The sequence below is a fragment of the Palaemon carinicauda genome, chromosome 15, assembly GCF_036898095.1.
Source record: "Palaemon carinicauda isolate YSFRI2023 chromosome 15, ASM3689809v2, whole genome shotgun sequence".
In the NCBI taxonomy this organism is placed as follows: Eukaryota; Metazoa; Arthropoda; class Malacostraca; order Decapoda; family Palaemonidae; genus Palaemon; species Palaemon carinicauda.
Window position 1 is genome coordinate 46670228 of NC_090739.1, and position 16118 is coordinate 46686345.

General features: G+C 41.5%; 1 protein-coding gene across 1 annotated transcript in view; it reads right to left on the bottom strand.

The window, feature by feature from the left end:
* Window positions 1-7965: 7965 nt before the first annotated feature.
* LOC137654601 (myb-like protein X) overlaps window positions 7966-16118 on the bottom strand; it is a 174832-nt gene continuing 166679 nt past the window's right edge. Inside the window, exon 7 of the mRNA XM_068388379.1 lies at window positions 7966-11959. Within this exon, the coding sequence (XP_068244480.1) occupies window positions 8131-11959 (3829 nt within the window). The 3' untranslated portion in view covers window positions 7966-8130. The remainder of the gene's footprint in view (window positions 11960-16118) is intronic.

A 16118-nucleotide genomic window follows, 5' to 3' on the forward strand; every position in this document is an offset into this window, starting at 1 on the left:
TACAAATATAGTAATAGTAATCAGGTGCAAAACCAACGAATACAAATAGGGTATAAATGAGGCAGGTAAGGGGGAGAGATAAAATGACAAAGAATTAATATGTGAGTTACCTGGGGGTAACTACACTCCCTGCAGCTACTGTAGGAAATTTAAGGGCTTCCAAATGTTTAAGATAGTGTTTCTTGAACACTGACGGTGACTTCCACCCTGTATACCTGGAAAGGTCCGTAAAATTCATGTGGTGAAAAAAGTTCACCGAAGTAGCAACTGCTCTGATATCATGTGCAAGAGGAAAAGAGTCAGGGCTAGCTTGTTTAATAAAATACAAAATCTGTTGCCTGATCCCTTTAATGGTAATGGTACCGCCTTGTTCTCTAACGAATAGAGGCCCCGAGGAATTAGAGGAGGTCCGGGATAAATAAGACCTAAGAGTAGTAACAGGGCACAGAGACGGATCTTGCGTGAGGGGAACAATTTTCCAGGAGGACCATCTGTTCTGAGGGTCTTCGTTCTTAGCTAAAAAGAATTTGTTAGGTGAAAGAAGGACCTCTCCCGAAGGAAGGAACTCAATATGACCCGGGTCTCTTGATAAAGCTGCCAGTTCAGAAATTCTTGCCCCAGAAGCCAAACTCACAAGGAAAAGTGTTTTCCTGAGAAGGGGAATGTAGTCACAAGAACTGTTAATGGTATCAGAAGCCAATTTGAGTACATCATTCAGGAACCAGGTTACCGGGGTAGGACGAGTAACCGGTTTCAGTCTGGCACAGGCTTTCGGAATTGAAGCTAACAAAGAGTCGGTTAAGTCTATGTCAAAACCCACTAGAAAGATCTTTTTCAAGGCAGATTTAATAGTGGTGATGGTATTGGCTGCCAGACCTGATTCTAATAAAGTTCTAAAGAAAGTGACTGTAAGGTTCAAGTTCATACAGTGTACGTCTGAGTCTATCAAAAATTTAGCCAACTTTTTAACCGCAGAATCATATTGGCGGATGGTGGAATCCCGTTTATCTGATTCTAAGAACAGGGTGTTTTGAGGATCGATATTGGCACCATGCATGGCCGCAAACTTCATGAAGTCCATAAAGTTAGGGCGCTCTGAATGTTTGAGAAAGCGTACACAACGCGTGTTTGTACTATCTGAGACAGAACCGGATTGGGTATCGGGTGAGGATGTAGTCTCAACTCTCGCAGGAGAGGATACCAATTGCTCTTGGGCCAGTTGGGTGCGACCAAGGCTACTCGTCCCTTGAAGGATCTCAGCTTGTCTAGGACTTTCAGTAAAAGATTCACCGGGGGAAAGAGATAAATCCTTTCCCAGATGTCCCAATTCTGTGACATAGCGTCTGTGGCGTAGGCCTGAGGGTCTAGATTGGGAGCCACATATACTCTCAACTTGTGGTTGGACTCCGTGGCGAAGAGGTCCACTTGGAGACCCGGAACCCGAGAGAGAATCCACCGGAATGACTTTAGATCGAGTGACCATTCCGATTCTAGAGGGGAGGTCCGGGACAAGGCGTCTGCCACTACGTTCCGGACTCCCGCCAGGTGGACAGCTGAAAGATGCCAACGGTTCGAGGCTGCTAGGGAGAATATGGCTACTAGAACATGGTTCAGAGGCCCTGATTTTGATCCGCCTCTGTTGAGGCAGCGGACCACCACTTCGCTGTCGAGAACCAGACGAAGGTGTTGTCTCTTGGGTGGAGCGAGACGTTTCAGGGTTAGAAGAACTGCCATGGCCTCCAGCACATTGATGTGAAATTGGCGGAATAAGGGAGACCAAAGACCTTGAACTTTCCTGAGCTGAGAATAGCCTCCCCAACCTGATAGGGATGCGTCCGTGTGAATGATTAACTTCGGAGGCGGAAATCGAAGGGGAACAGACTTTGACAGATTGTTGGCCCTTGTCCAAGGTAGAAGTCTTTCCCGGAGAATGGGAGGAAGGCGGACTTTCCTGTCCCGGAGCTTCCGGTTCGCCCTCGAACGCCAGACACGATTGATATCTTTCAATTTTGCCTTCAGAAGTAGATCCGTCACTGAAGCAAATTGAAGGGACCCTAGGATCCTCTCTTGGAGTCGTCTGGAACTTACTTTGTCTTTGAGAAAGCGTTTGGTGTTCATTGCAATCTCTAACCTCTTGGGTTTGGGAAGACACAGAGTATGAGATATAAGATCCCATTGCAGGCCGAGCCATTGGAACTTTGATTTCGGAAGAAGACGGGACTTCTTGAAGTTGATCTGGAAGCCTAGAGATTGAAGGTATTGGATGACTCTGTGAGTGGCTTTTAGGCAATTTTGGGAGGTGTCTGACCAAATGAGCCAGTCGTCCAGATAGGCTACTACTTGAATCCCTTGATTTCTGAGTTCCTGAACAGCAACTTCTGCTAACTTTGTGAAGATCCTTGGGGCGATGTTGAGCCCGAAAGGCATCACCTTGAAGGAGTAATTTTTGTCCCCTAGGCGGAAGCCTAGATACGGACGGAAGTGTCTCGCTATCGGGACGTGATAATAGGCGTCTGTAAGATCGATAGAGGTGGTGACGGCCCCACGGGGAAGTAAGGTCCGCACCTGCGAGACGGTAAGCATTCGAAACTTGTCGCATTGAATGGACAAGTTGAGAAGGGATAGGTCTAGAATCACTCTTCTCTTGTCCGAATCCTTCTTCGGGACACTGAACAGCCGACCCTGAAACTTCAGGTGTTTCGTTTCTTGTATGGCGTTCTTTTGTAACAGGTCCTGGACAAATTCGACTAGGTCCGGAGTGGAATGTTGATGAAATCTGTTCGGAGGTGGAGGTCCTTGAATCCAACTCCACCCCAGTCCCTTGGAGATGATACTGAAAGCCCAGGGACTGAACCTCCATTTGTTGCGGAAGGCATAAAGCCTCCCCCCTACCCGCTGCACCTCAGTATTGGTTTGAGGAGTTGCCTCCACGTCCGCCTCGGAAGTTCTTTCCCTTGCGAAAGAATCTACCTCTACCTCTGTTCTGGTTTGAACCACGGTGGTAGCCTCTACCTCTGTTATAACTCTGGGAAGAGCCTTGAGCCTCATAAGACTGGTTAAAGGCTGGAGAGGTGGTGGAGGCACCGGGAAGCTGGCTCTTAGGGAGCAGAACGGTGACATAGTCGTCCGATGAAGGAGCCTAAGAGGTGGAAGGCTGTGCAGGAGCAGCAGGAGATGGAGGAAGAGGCTGACGGAAAACAGACGAACTACTCTGCTGTTGCCGGAACTGGGTGGAGGTATACGGGCGGAGCTTCTTCCTACCCCGGGCTTGGTAATTTGCGGGATCATATTTCCGCTTAGGAGTCAAACCCCAACGGGCTTTAAGGCTCTGATTAACCCTAGTAGCCTCTGCCAAGACTTCCTCCACAAGATCCTCAGGGAAAAGATTTGAACCCCAGCAAGAGGACCGGATAAGTTTATTAGGCTCGTGCCTAATAGTCGCCTCAGCCAGGACGTGTTTGCGGCACCTACGTTTAGCAGTAGCAAAGTCATATAAATCGAAATATAACGACTGCAAAGTAGCCTTATTGAGAGACTTAAAGATACTCTCAGTATCATAAGTTAAGGCTATCGACTCCGTAGACGTGGCCAAGTTCAAAGTCCGACCAACACGTAGGCGGGAATCATACTCCTGTTTAATAAGAGATTCCGGGAGACGGGGAAGCCGTTCACTAAACATAACTGAAGCACAGTCCGCTGTTAGCTTGCCAGAAGTAAAAGTGGTATGGACATTGTCCCAACACTCATTACCTGCAGGAAGAAGGAGGGAGATCGGATCCACCTCTCGGATGGGAGGCAAGGGCTTCTCCTCCAGAGCATATTGGAAAGCAAGCTCTGCAACCTTATTGACGCATGGAGTCACGGTGTTCTTGTCCATTAAGAACATTGTGAAAGAACTCTTATAAGGCGTCAACATGGTATTGGTGCAACCAATATCATTCAGAAACCTAGCCCAAACAGATTGGGCTTGTTCTTTTGGGAAAATGACAGTCTCTTTGGGGACCTTATCCAGCCGAACCAGAGCTTCCTCGGTAAGCCTGGCATAACCATGAAATGGAAATGCGAGACCAGGAGGAAAGAATTCAAAATCCTCTAGAGGACGAGTACCAAGACCTTCCAATGTTAACATCCCATCTGAGAATGGGGAATGAAGAGCCATGCGCCAAGGGTTATTCTTGGTAAACGGCGGAAGCTTAGAGGCATCCGGGATGAGAGAGCTTTGAACTCGCTCCGGAGCACCTTGCTCTAATGCCCCAAGTCTCTGACCAATGTTAGAGAACATCGTGTCCATCTTGGCCTGCATTTCCGACACAATCTTAGATTGCATCTCCGACACGATGCGAAGCATGGCTGATTCGGAAAGGCCCGGGCTGGGAGCAGAAGTGGCGGGTTGTACTCCCGGGTCGTGAGACTTAGAGGAGGAGCCGGAAGCCTTAGATGACGGGTTTGTATTAGACTTGGAACTATGGGAAGCCTTGTGGGGCTTACGAGCTTTTGGCAAAGTTCTAGATGTAGACTTATCTTTGGGGGGAACCGGGTGTGATCGATGAGACGAATCACGGTCCCCAGAAAAACCATGGAAAGAAGAGAGATCAGATGAAGAAGAAAGAGCGGGGCTGAGGATAGGAATCTCAGCGCCGGTAACACCTGCCTCACTTACCACCCTACCTGCATCCGGATCATCCAACAACATAGGTTCAACGTCCAGGTTCATGGAAGCCACATTGTCTTCCAGATCTCCGGGGGCATCCAACGGATCTTGTTCCTGGTCGATGAATCCCGCTATGGTGGCATCAATGTCGGCAATGATGGGTGCCGCAACATGCCTAGCCACAGCGGCTGAAGACTTGGCATTAGGGTAGATCATGGCACAGTAGTCTTCAGATAGGACGTAAGGCTGTTTAGATTTCACGTTTCGGGCAAATCCCCCAACCCACACTTTCAGTGTGGCCCGAGCCGCAGTCTTCTGCTCCGGGGATGCCTGAAATAATAGTGGGAATTACAAAAAGGAAGATTCCCGGCAGTCCTTCAAGACGATAGAAATCTTACTAAATAGTGTATTTATACCAAAAAAGGTAAAATAATTAGAAAGGCAACATAGCCAACGGGACTCACCGAATCAGATCCGAGGGTGGTGATGAGGTCAAAACAGACCATACTGTTATCAGGGTGCCAGACCACGATGTCCTCCAGCTGAACTCCGCAGAGGGCGTGAGACCTACATACAGTATGGCCACAAGGCTGATGAAGAACAGCCGCACAAGCCGTCGTCTGACAATGCACCATCTATAAAAAGAATAGTATATGAGAAACTGTAATTCTCTTAAGTAGGGGCGGGTCCGGAGGACCCGGGACTAAACATGAGTCTAACTTAAGACTAGAGCTTAACTGTAATACTCTTAAGTAGGGGCGGGTCCGGAGGACCCGGGCCTAAACATAAGTCTAACTTAAGACTAGAGTATAGCTATCCATTCCGGTCGAGCCGGGATCATAAAGAAGGATGCAACAAAGAATTAAGACACATGATGTCTGATTTCCCGGAGCGAGGTTAAGCCCCGGGCCGGGAAATAAAAGTACATCCATAAACCAATACATATAGGAACTCCGGAATAGTGATCTGTCATATATAATCATATATAATCATAGGAACTGTTATAAATTAAGAGGGGGGCGGAACTGTAGATAAGAACCGCCAACAGAACCCGGAGGGTTTCGTATAACATAATAAAAGTGTGATAGGTAAATATAAAATAGGGTGCACCGGGATCCTACTCTGTTGACCGGTGGCCAACCCGTCTAGACAGAGACGAAACCGCCGGGACACCCGGAGGACAAAGTCTATAAACACTGAACTACCCCCTCTAAAAGGAGGGAAGGCAACGGTCCCCTAGGGGAGGGGGGAGAGAAGCCTAGCCACCCACCTAGCGAGAGGGGGAGCTTGGGGGAGGATCACGTGATACGGAGCAGCAGGGCTACCAACTGACGATCCCCAAACACAGATCATACGGAGTAATAAGCACAAATATTCATTATAAAAGTAATAGCGTTGAAAAATATATAAATATACACATAAAAAATTAGGGCAAGGCATGCAACATAATAAATAAATCCCAAAGGACAACAACCTGATGGCTTATATAATAAAATTGCCGCCCAGTAACGAAGGTCGGCAAGCCATCTACGATACGTAACTGATATCGGCCCTAAATATGAACCACAAGGGTTCTAAACGCTAAATAATGAATATCCACAATAAAACATATAAAATTTAAACTAATAATAAAATTAATACACTTAGTAACACCGCGAGTGAAACTAAAGCTCTCAAAACAGGAGTACCAACTGTAAGCGGAATCGAGCAAGACCGAGATGATCGAAGAGAATAAACTCCTATAATTTAAATATTAAACGATCTAGATTGCTCAAAACACAGCAAAACATAGCTTGGTACTTAACTTAGACGGTGTCTCCTGGGAAACCGATGAAGAAGCCATAATCCAGTGAAAAATAAGGCAAAACACGAGAGCACAAAAAAGCGGGTTACAACACAGGCGTGCTAAAAAGGAGTTGGGTTCTGAGCGGATGCAGAGTTGGTGGTGCCGAGTGAGGTTGAACGGCTCTTTGTCGTGGATGAATCTAAATAGTGCGGGACCTCTGGATTATACGCCCAATTTTATACCGACACCAATAGGTGAGCGAGCTAGTTAACCTAGCACTCCTTTACATTTTTTCTCTGGTATATTTAGCAGTAAATTACCTAAGAATAAGTGCTAATAGGAGCTTATTCACTGGCCGGCACAGGTTCAAGCCCAGAACTGTATTTATTGAAGCGAAATAAAATGGGAATATTTAAAAAAAATTTTAATTTTACGGGTAATTGTCGATTAAACTAGGCTTCTGGAGAAGAAGCAATATGAACATCAGGAGAGATTTATAGGAATAATTAACCATTCATAAAACGGCAGGACAAAGCCCAATTCAAGTTATGCTAGCCTAATCATAGTTGTAGATCATAAGGCTTGGTAAATTTTTCCCTTTATTTCATAACCCTTACTGTACATATATATATTACACTTATGCAAAATATATCCAGAGTGAAAAACGAATGGCACCGGTAATTTAAAACCCCAACATTCAATAGCTTCACTACAATTATGAAAAGGGGAAAGTTTTAGGCTAAGCTGGCTAAAATAAAAATATAAATCTAGATTTAATAATCAACACAGGCTAAGCCAGATAAAATATAAACATAAATCTAAATATGTTAATAAATTTGAAAAAGGTTACCAAACGTTAACACTGGGTAGAGAAAACATCTAAGGCCCAACCATATTTAAATGATGCAGGCAAACCTGTTAAAAAAGTCAACAGAATCAGTATGTTAAAAAAGTCAACAGAATCAGTATACAATAAAACAAAGATTTCAATAATCACTTAACTGCCAGTGTAAAACTTACATCAAATCATAACATTAATTTAATGAAAAGAAGGAAAATCTGATTACTATTAACTGTTTGTCTTCTTATTCCACTTAAACAACAAGTGTTGTAGCTGGAAGATCGACAAATCTAAAAATGTCAGTTGGGTGCAAATTGATGTCTTTGCAGAATGTCCTCAAACTGGGATAATTGTTCCTTTCTATGAGGCAATGATGTAATGATGTCATTGATAAGAGATGGATTTCAGCAACTTAGGTGGTGTGTAGAGTTCTAGTGGCCCTGAACTAAAGGGTCTCCCTTATATACCCCAAGTCTGTGCTTGGCATATTAATACACTGGCCCTAGAGCAGGGAAGTCAATATTTTTTTGGTATCTATGACAAATTGGATTCCCTGTTCTAGCCTTTCACAGGAAAGTCCTTGAAGACTGTACAGCACTTTAACCCAAATTATCTCCTGGCTTTAGTTAAATGATCATGCTCAGAGTAACAATGTATGGTATAAGTTACTTCCTAAAAAAATACCAATGCTATAGTTACTTTTATTTGATAAGATTTCCTTGGAAATTAATAATGAACTACAAAATAGTGACTTGTAGCTTCAGTGTCACTTTTATTTCTAGATTATTCATTTATATCTCTACTAGTGGATAACCTTTACAAAGAAAAATACTAGAAATCATGCACCTAAACTCATTTCCCTAAAATTTTGGACCACAATGCTTCCTCTTCACTGTCTTCCCCTTCATCATCTGACCCAAAATTTGTCCGCTTCTTCTGGGGTTCTTGAACAACTGCACTTGACGATGGTTGATCAATTTCTTTTCCAGATATATGACTTGCTTGAGATGATTCCTCTACAGTTTCTGCAATTTCATCAATGGGCTTTTTTGCTTTCATTCCAAATAAACGTTCATATTCTTCAATACTCCCAATAATTGGTACACCTGGATCTGGGATCTTTTTTGGGGATATAAAAGGTTTTTCAGATGTTGTTATTACTTTGGTGGCTTTATCTTTTTTCTGAATTTTTTTCCTTATACGGCTCAGCATTTTGCTGCTCGATACGACTTTTTGAACTTTTTCACTCTGCAGCCACCTCATACTCCAGCTAGATCCTCCTATGTCAATGTCGTCCATTTGATTAGTATCTGAACTGGAATTGGCTTCAATTACTCCAATGATTTCAGTGTCCTGGCTAATTTTCTTTTGTTCTATACTTGCATCATGTATCTCATTATTTTCAAATTTTTCAGTTGATGGAGATGCATCCAATCTATGTGCAACATTATCTTTTGGACTCTGTACTCTAGAATCTATTGAAGTCTCTTCTTTGGAAGAAACAGAACTTATTCCCCAACTAGTGCACGTATCATCATCATTTGTCTGCTCACTAATTTCCTTTTGATTTATATGTGAGTCTCCCTCCTTCTCTTTAGATGGACTCTGTGCACTTTCTATCAGAGTCTTCTTTAAGAGGCCAATGCCTTCCATAGCAAGTACATCTTTTGGTTTATCTTTTTTCTTCTTTTCTTTTTTAGTCCATGATTTACCTGGAGCTTCCATTTCAACTTTCTTGGACCGAGTAACACGCTTTCGAATAAGTCCTGTATTAATTCTGATTGGTTCAGTTTCTCTATTTTCATGAATTTCTTCCAAATCTTCTTTTCTACAGCTACCATCATCTTCATCCTCACTAAATGTAAGCTCATCAGCTCCTTTATAAAAGTCATCTGTTGAAGGTCTGTTACAACTGCCATCATCATTATCTGTCAAGTATCCAGCTCCTGTCTCTTCCTTATCAACACTATAATTTTCAGTTCTCTGTTCTGTTTGTTTATGTTCGTTCCAATCCCCTCCTTTCCCTGTTTCTTGCTTGTCTTCTTTAATTTCTTTAACTTCAGACTCCCTAATTACTTCCATCATTTCATGGCTGGGTTCCTCGTGCATAGCCTTCCCCTCTGGAGATTTTACTTTCATGGAATCATGGGTAAAATGCACTACCTTGGGTTTGGAAGAAGGAATTTGTTGGTCTTCATTGAATGACTCTTGATTGCTTTCTTGTTCTTCGTTATAAGATTCCTGTAAATGTTCGAGTATAACCTTCTGTGTCCTTATCTCATGAGGCTTCAGATGATCCTTTTTAACAGTTGGATCCTGTTCTTTCGCTGCATGTGATGTTCCAGGTGGAGCTTCTTTGTTGGCCAGTTCAACAGTTGAGTCACTTTGATTGGCAATTACATTTGGTTGAGCATAATCCTTTTGGTAAGTTGTTTCATTTGTTATATCTAAGCATGTTTTTTCATATTCTTGTTCAACTGTGTTTATCTTCATATCTAAACCATGTTGACTTTCAGAAAATTCATAATTCTTTGGCAAAAGATTTTCTTTTATCTGATCATTGTCTGAAGTAACATCTACTCGACCAATAGTACCTCTGTTTTCATCTGCCGTACTGAGAGTATTGGCAGCAATTAAACCTTGGTCTTCACCATGTAAACTTTCATTTGTAATGTAATTTCTGTCCTCTCCAATCTCTTCACTTTTGTTACGAGACTCAACTTCTATTATTTTATCTCGATTATTTTTTTCTTCAATAGCACTTTCTCCCTTTTCAATTAAATCTTCAGTTCTACTTTCTACTCCACTATTTTCTGTGATAACCTGCAATCTCTTTGTACTATCTTTGCTTGGCTTCTGCATAATATCAGCATCTATCTCCTTACTGCAAGTCTGATCTAATGATAAACATTTACTGAGAGAGTTCAGCTCATCATTACTTTTATTACTAAGTTTTAATTCTAATTCAGAAGTGCCCATACTGGCTTGATTTTTATTATTCATGGAAGCACCAGGTTTATATAAATGTGTACTATCATCACAGGGTGTAGATATTTCTTTCCCTTTGGAATATTTACCCACTTTTTTAGCATGAATCTGTTCTCGTTTCTCAACTAAAACAGATTTTGTTTTGACATCGTTCATTTCTTGTTCACTGTCAGAGCTTATCAAAATTTCATCAGAAGGCATCTTTGGGCTATCTAAATTAATTATATCATCAGGTTCTTTGAGTTCTCCTTTACTAGGAGGAATTGCCACATCCGAAGTCTTTACTTCTTTACCAATACCAAGAGAACTGGATTTTAAAGGCAAATCATCTAAATCAACATTTTGAGTAATGCTTGGTATAGTTTTCTTTTGAAGGGAGAAACTAATACTTGCTCTTTCATAATTGTGACCCTTTATTGGTAATGGTTTCTTTGAGTTCAAAGCAGTGTTCTTTGTAGGATCGCCAGTATTATCATCAAAATCCTCCTCTGAATCTACAAACTCAATGTCACAACTCTGTCCCCAGTTATCTTCCTCTTCTTTTTGCTGCTTATTATTACTAGACGGCAATGAAACAATGCCACTACTCATTTTTGCATTTCCAGAAGTACGATTATCCCTTCTTGTTCTTTTTGATGTCCTTCCTACATCTCTCTTTCTCCTGTCAGTACTCCTAGATCGGGATCTACTTTTGGTCCTACTTCTACTTCTACCTCTACCTCTACCTCTACCCCTTTTCCTAACAGGACTCCTTGAATAACTCCTGCTGTAGCTCCTCGAGCGACTTCGACTTGTGTAGCTTCGCGATGATGAGTAATAACTAGCACTAGAAATGTCACTGGGACTACATGCTCCCTCCTCTTCCTCATCACTATCTAATTCACCCTCTTCTTTTTCTGACACTGCCTCACCTTCTTCTCTCTCTGATATTGCTTCACCCTCTTCTTTCTCACGTACAATTTCACCATCTTCACCCTTTTTATCGTCATTTTGCAAATTGTCTTCCTTGGCTTTATTTTCATCAATAGACTCTCCATCCTTACTTATTTCACTTTTCTGTAATGCTTTAGCTTTTCCTTCATCTTCTGATGATTTGCGTTGTCTATACGATCTATTTTTCTTAGCCCGTTTCATTCTCTCTTCAAATTCTTTACGTGTTATTTTCTTTTTCTTATGCTGTCTTTTATCAGAACTTCTGTCTCTTCTGGATTTCTTTTCAATTTCTTCTTCACTGTCTATCATCTCGGTACTTCTTTGTCTTTTGCTTCCTCTTCTCCGATGATGTTCTTTTTTGTGACCACTTCTGCTATGCTTGCCATCATCATCTCTATGCCTCTTCTCCTCAGTTGACTTCTTTTTATCCACTTCCTTATCACCTTTACTATTTTGACCCTCGACAGCTTCAGTACCTTTTTCCACCTTGACAGCACTAACTGCATTTGCTACCTGACTTGTTGGTGCTGTAGTTCCCATTAGAGCTACAATTGCATCTTCTGTGAGAGCTTTTCCATCATCACCTTTTTCTAGCATTGTTTTGATAATTCTTGCGCTCATCTGCAGCTCTAAAAGTTCCAAAACACTTTTACCACCTGATGAGTTCTTAGTCCCTGAACTGTCAGCATCCTGATCTTCAACTTTTATAGTTTTCAATAGGTATGCTGGAATTCCTTGATTACTACCAATGTTTTCACCACTGAAAAGAAACAATGAAAAAATTATTATAATATACATACAAACTACTGAATGGAATTGTTTCAAGTACAATTTCATGGTATTTTGAAAAAAAGAATGAAAATTATGAGTTTTAATACTGTATTTAAAATGAACTAAAATGGCAGATAAATAAAGCAATTGTTTTTTATATTAAAGAAAGAATAATTGTGAAATACAACCTATCTCTTATATTTAATTATGTTGATAAAAACTTCACCAGATGCTTCATACACACTTAAATAGAAGAACATGTATTTAGTTAGTAATACAACACATCTGTGGCTGAGTACAAGATTAGTAAGGCTGTATCCTCTGACCCATAAGCTGTAAAAGATTGACCAAGCAGGGACATGAGGTCCCATAATAAACAATGAATTTGAAAGAAAAAAACCAGAATTCCTGACTCGGAAACATTAGGGGATGCTAAACTAAGCTTTTGCTTTTGAATTACTCATTAACACCAATTTCTATGAAGGACAAAAATTAAGAATATTTGTGAGACAGAAGACTTCAACAGGTAAAGGCACTAAAAGTAAAAAAAGACGAGCTTTAATATAATCAATTTTAAAAATACTGTAAGTAGTTTTTCTTAGTCATACAAACCAGAGTTCTATATAAACAAGAATTGTCTTCAGGAGAGATGAACAAACTGTTGAAATCATTAACAAAGTACTGTAGTTAATATATGTGATGAGCATGGGAAAGTAGCCCTGCCCACTCTCTTGCTCTGCTGTCAAAGACTTTTCACTTTTGACCTTCGGCTCAGGACTGAGAAGGGTGGTTGAGGTGGGAAGTTTAACTTTAAAGGGCTCAGGCTTGTTTAACTAGGAAAATGCGAATTATTTTTAACCTCTTAATTCCTTCCTGTGTATGAAATCCTTTAGGAAATTTTAAATAAGCAGACTCACATTCTGATGCTGTACAGAAATATCTTGATTATGGTCACAACGTTTGTGGGATTAGCCTTGATTTTAGTGTTGAATTTGATTGTCTTAATTATGAAACACTAGTTTTAAAACTTAAAACCTTAAAATTTCTCTTAGCATTATTATTGAATTTTATGAAATAGATGGCAGAGAGTGGTTGATGATGAGCAATTTAGTGCCAGGGTAGTGTTCTCGGCCAATTACTTTTCATACTACTGTATATGCATGATTTCTCGCCAGGGTAGTGTTCTCGGCCAATTACTTTTCATACTACTGTAAATGCATGATTTCTGGTTTGGCCTGGAAAATAAGCTATTTGCATATGCAGATGATGCTAATTTCTTAGCATCAATTCAACCTCCTGAAAGTAACCCTATGGCTACTGAACGGATTTTGAGCAAAGCGAAAAATCTATTTTTGGGTGAGATAGCCATGTCGTCCTGATGGAAGGTTCCTTTAGGTAGCTTTCAGGGGGATATTTGCTATAGTGATACTCCCAGAGAATTAACCATAGGTCTCCAGAATTCTAACTCCTGGCACGAGTATCCTTAATATATCTTTAAGGATATCGCATAATATCAGGGGACGTATTTTTGATACGACACATAGCAATCTTCACCCCGAATAGATTTAACTCTTTGAGGGGAAGGGTGGCGAACGAAAGGGGAGCCGTTATCAAGGTACCCGGTGGAACTCCTCTCCGTACTACAACGTCCCATCATTCCTAGTTTGCATTTAAGCAGGAATAGCCACAAATAGACTAGTTTCGGGTGGGGTCATTTAAGAAAGAAGGGTGGGTCTATCAGGACAACATGGCTATCTCACCCAAAAATGGATTTTTCGCTTTGCTCAAAATCCGTTTTTTGGAGTCGGCCATGTCGTCCTGATGGAAGCTTACCAGAGAATTAACTTGAAAGTACTATATCTGAGGGTTTGTATAAGTGCCTTTACTTTGAATGAGTACCTTATATGGTCTCTTAGACCCTTATATATGACATCACCGTTATTTATCATATCCACAAAGCTTGGAACTAGCTTAGGGCTTCCTGCCCCCTGCAGAAAAAATGTCGACTTCGACTATAAGGATTCAAAATTTGCATCTCCATAAGGATGAAGGGAAACTTTCTAGAGATTACCTATTCATACTTTGGAAATCGGTACCATAGAGTGTCTATTTAAGGAAATAGAAAAACTCTGGATTCTTTTATTGATGTACTGAGTATAAAAGAAGACGCAGATACATTTTTTCTCTTCATTTTCACAAGAAAAATAAATTAATAATGTATCATGAGAAGGAATCTAACCTTCCACATATAAACATCATGGTTATGTATATTTCTGACCTGTAAGGGAAGAATATACATATATTAATTCATTTTTTAAAAATGCCACTCAATGAATGTGAAGCTAAACTTGTCTAGTTTCACTCAGATATTGGATATGCTTCAACACTATTCAAATGTCCACACGGCACTGGTGTTATTGGTTAGGTTCTGCACCTGTATAGAACAGTCTATTAATCACCATAGTGATTTTCACTAGAAGGTATTAACACTAGTAGGTGTTAACACCTATTCACCCGATACACTGTTGAGTCCCAAAACAGATCACTGATCATCGCAGCACTAGACGACAGGTTTTATGACACTACCTGCCGCCACCACAAAGTGTTTTATCTCGTGCACTTGCTTCGCATAATGTTTATAGAAGACTCTGGATGATTTCCACCCTGTATATGAGTGGAGCCTCTCAAAGTCCATGCGTTGAAAGAAATTCTACGAAGAAGCAACTTTCCTTGGATCGTGACCTGCAGGTGTGCTGTCAGGATTCGTCCTGCGAATAAAGTAGGTGAGTTTCGCCCTAAGTTGTCTTAGAGATAAGTTTGATTCAGAGGTTTTGCCTCAGAAGAGCTGTCCCTCCTTGAAGTCTGAAGTTCTTCGAAGATAGACCTTGAGACACTCTATGGGCATAGAGAGACATCTTCCTTCAGAGGGCAGATTCTCCAAGGACCCAACCTTTTGGTGGGCAGCTCGTTTTTGGCGAGAACGGTAGGATCAGGGAAGAGATTCAGTTCTCCTGTTCCAAGGACTGGATATGGCCTTCATTTCTGGATAAGGCTACTATTTCACCAACTCTAGCCCCTGAGGCTATAGCAAACAGAAATATCACTTTCTATGTTAGATCCTTTAGGATGCAATCCTCACTGTTCAGATTTGAAGTATAGTGCAAGACTTTGTCCAACGACCATGTTATGGGCCTTGGAGGGGTTGCCGGTTTGAGTCCAGTGCATGCTTTTGGTATCTTATTGAAGATTTCACCTGAAAGGCATACAGAAGAGGTCTAGTTAATGCCGACTTACACACAGTTATTGTGGTGGAAGCAAGGCCTTGTTCGTGTAGGTGGATGAAGAAGGAGAGACAGAAGTCTATTGATATTTCTGTCGGTTTCCTTGCTTTCACAAAGAAACCCCACTTCTTCCAAGACAATTCATATTGTCTCCTAGTTGAACTTTACTTGTATTCTTCGATGAAGTCGATTTTGTCCTTTGAGATCCCAAACCTTTTCTTGGCTGCTAGGGCGAGAAAATCATGAGATGTAGGTTGTTGGGTCTCAAGGATGAAGCGTAAACAGTCGACTTCTGAACCAGTTGGGATAAAACTGGGTTCAGCAGAGGAAGCAGCTTCAGTTTCAATTCTAGAACTAGAGGGAACCAATTGCTTCTGGGCCATTTGGGGGTAGAAGATGGCTAACATCACGTGATTGATGTGAGGTGATCTTGAGCCTTGTCGATTTAGACATCTTACTATCACTTCGTTGTCCAAGACCAGTCTGATGCGGACTGACCTGCGAGGGGATAGTTTCTTCAACGTTAGGGAGACTGCCACAGCCTCCAAGATGTTGATGTGAAAGGTTTTGAACTGGTGCGACCAATTCCCCTGTACTTTTCTTTCTTGCAAATGGCCTCCCCCATCTTTCCACGGAGGCATCTGTGTGTACTACCACTGATGGTTGAGGTGGGGTTAAGGGAATTGTTCGTGCTAGGCTCTTGGCTGTTGACCACGGCCTTAATAGCGTGCACAATCGGGTCAGTGTCAACCTTTGTTGAACTCTTCGAGCATTTGATGCGTATCTTCTCCAGACTCCTGACGCATCTTTTAACTGTGCTTTTAGCACTGGATCTGTCGCTGCTGCGAACTGGAGAGAGCCCAATAC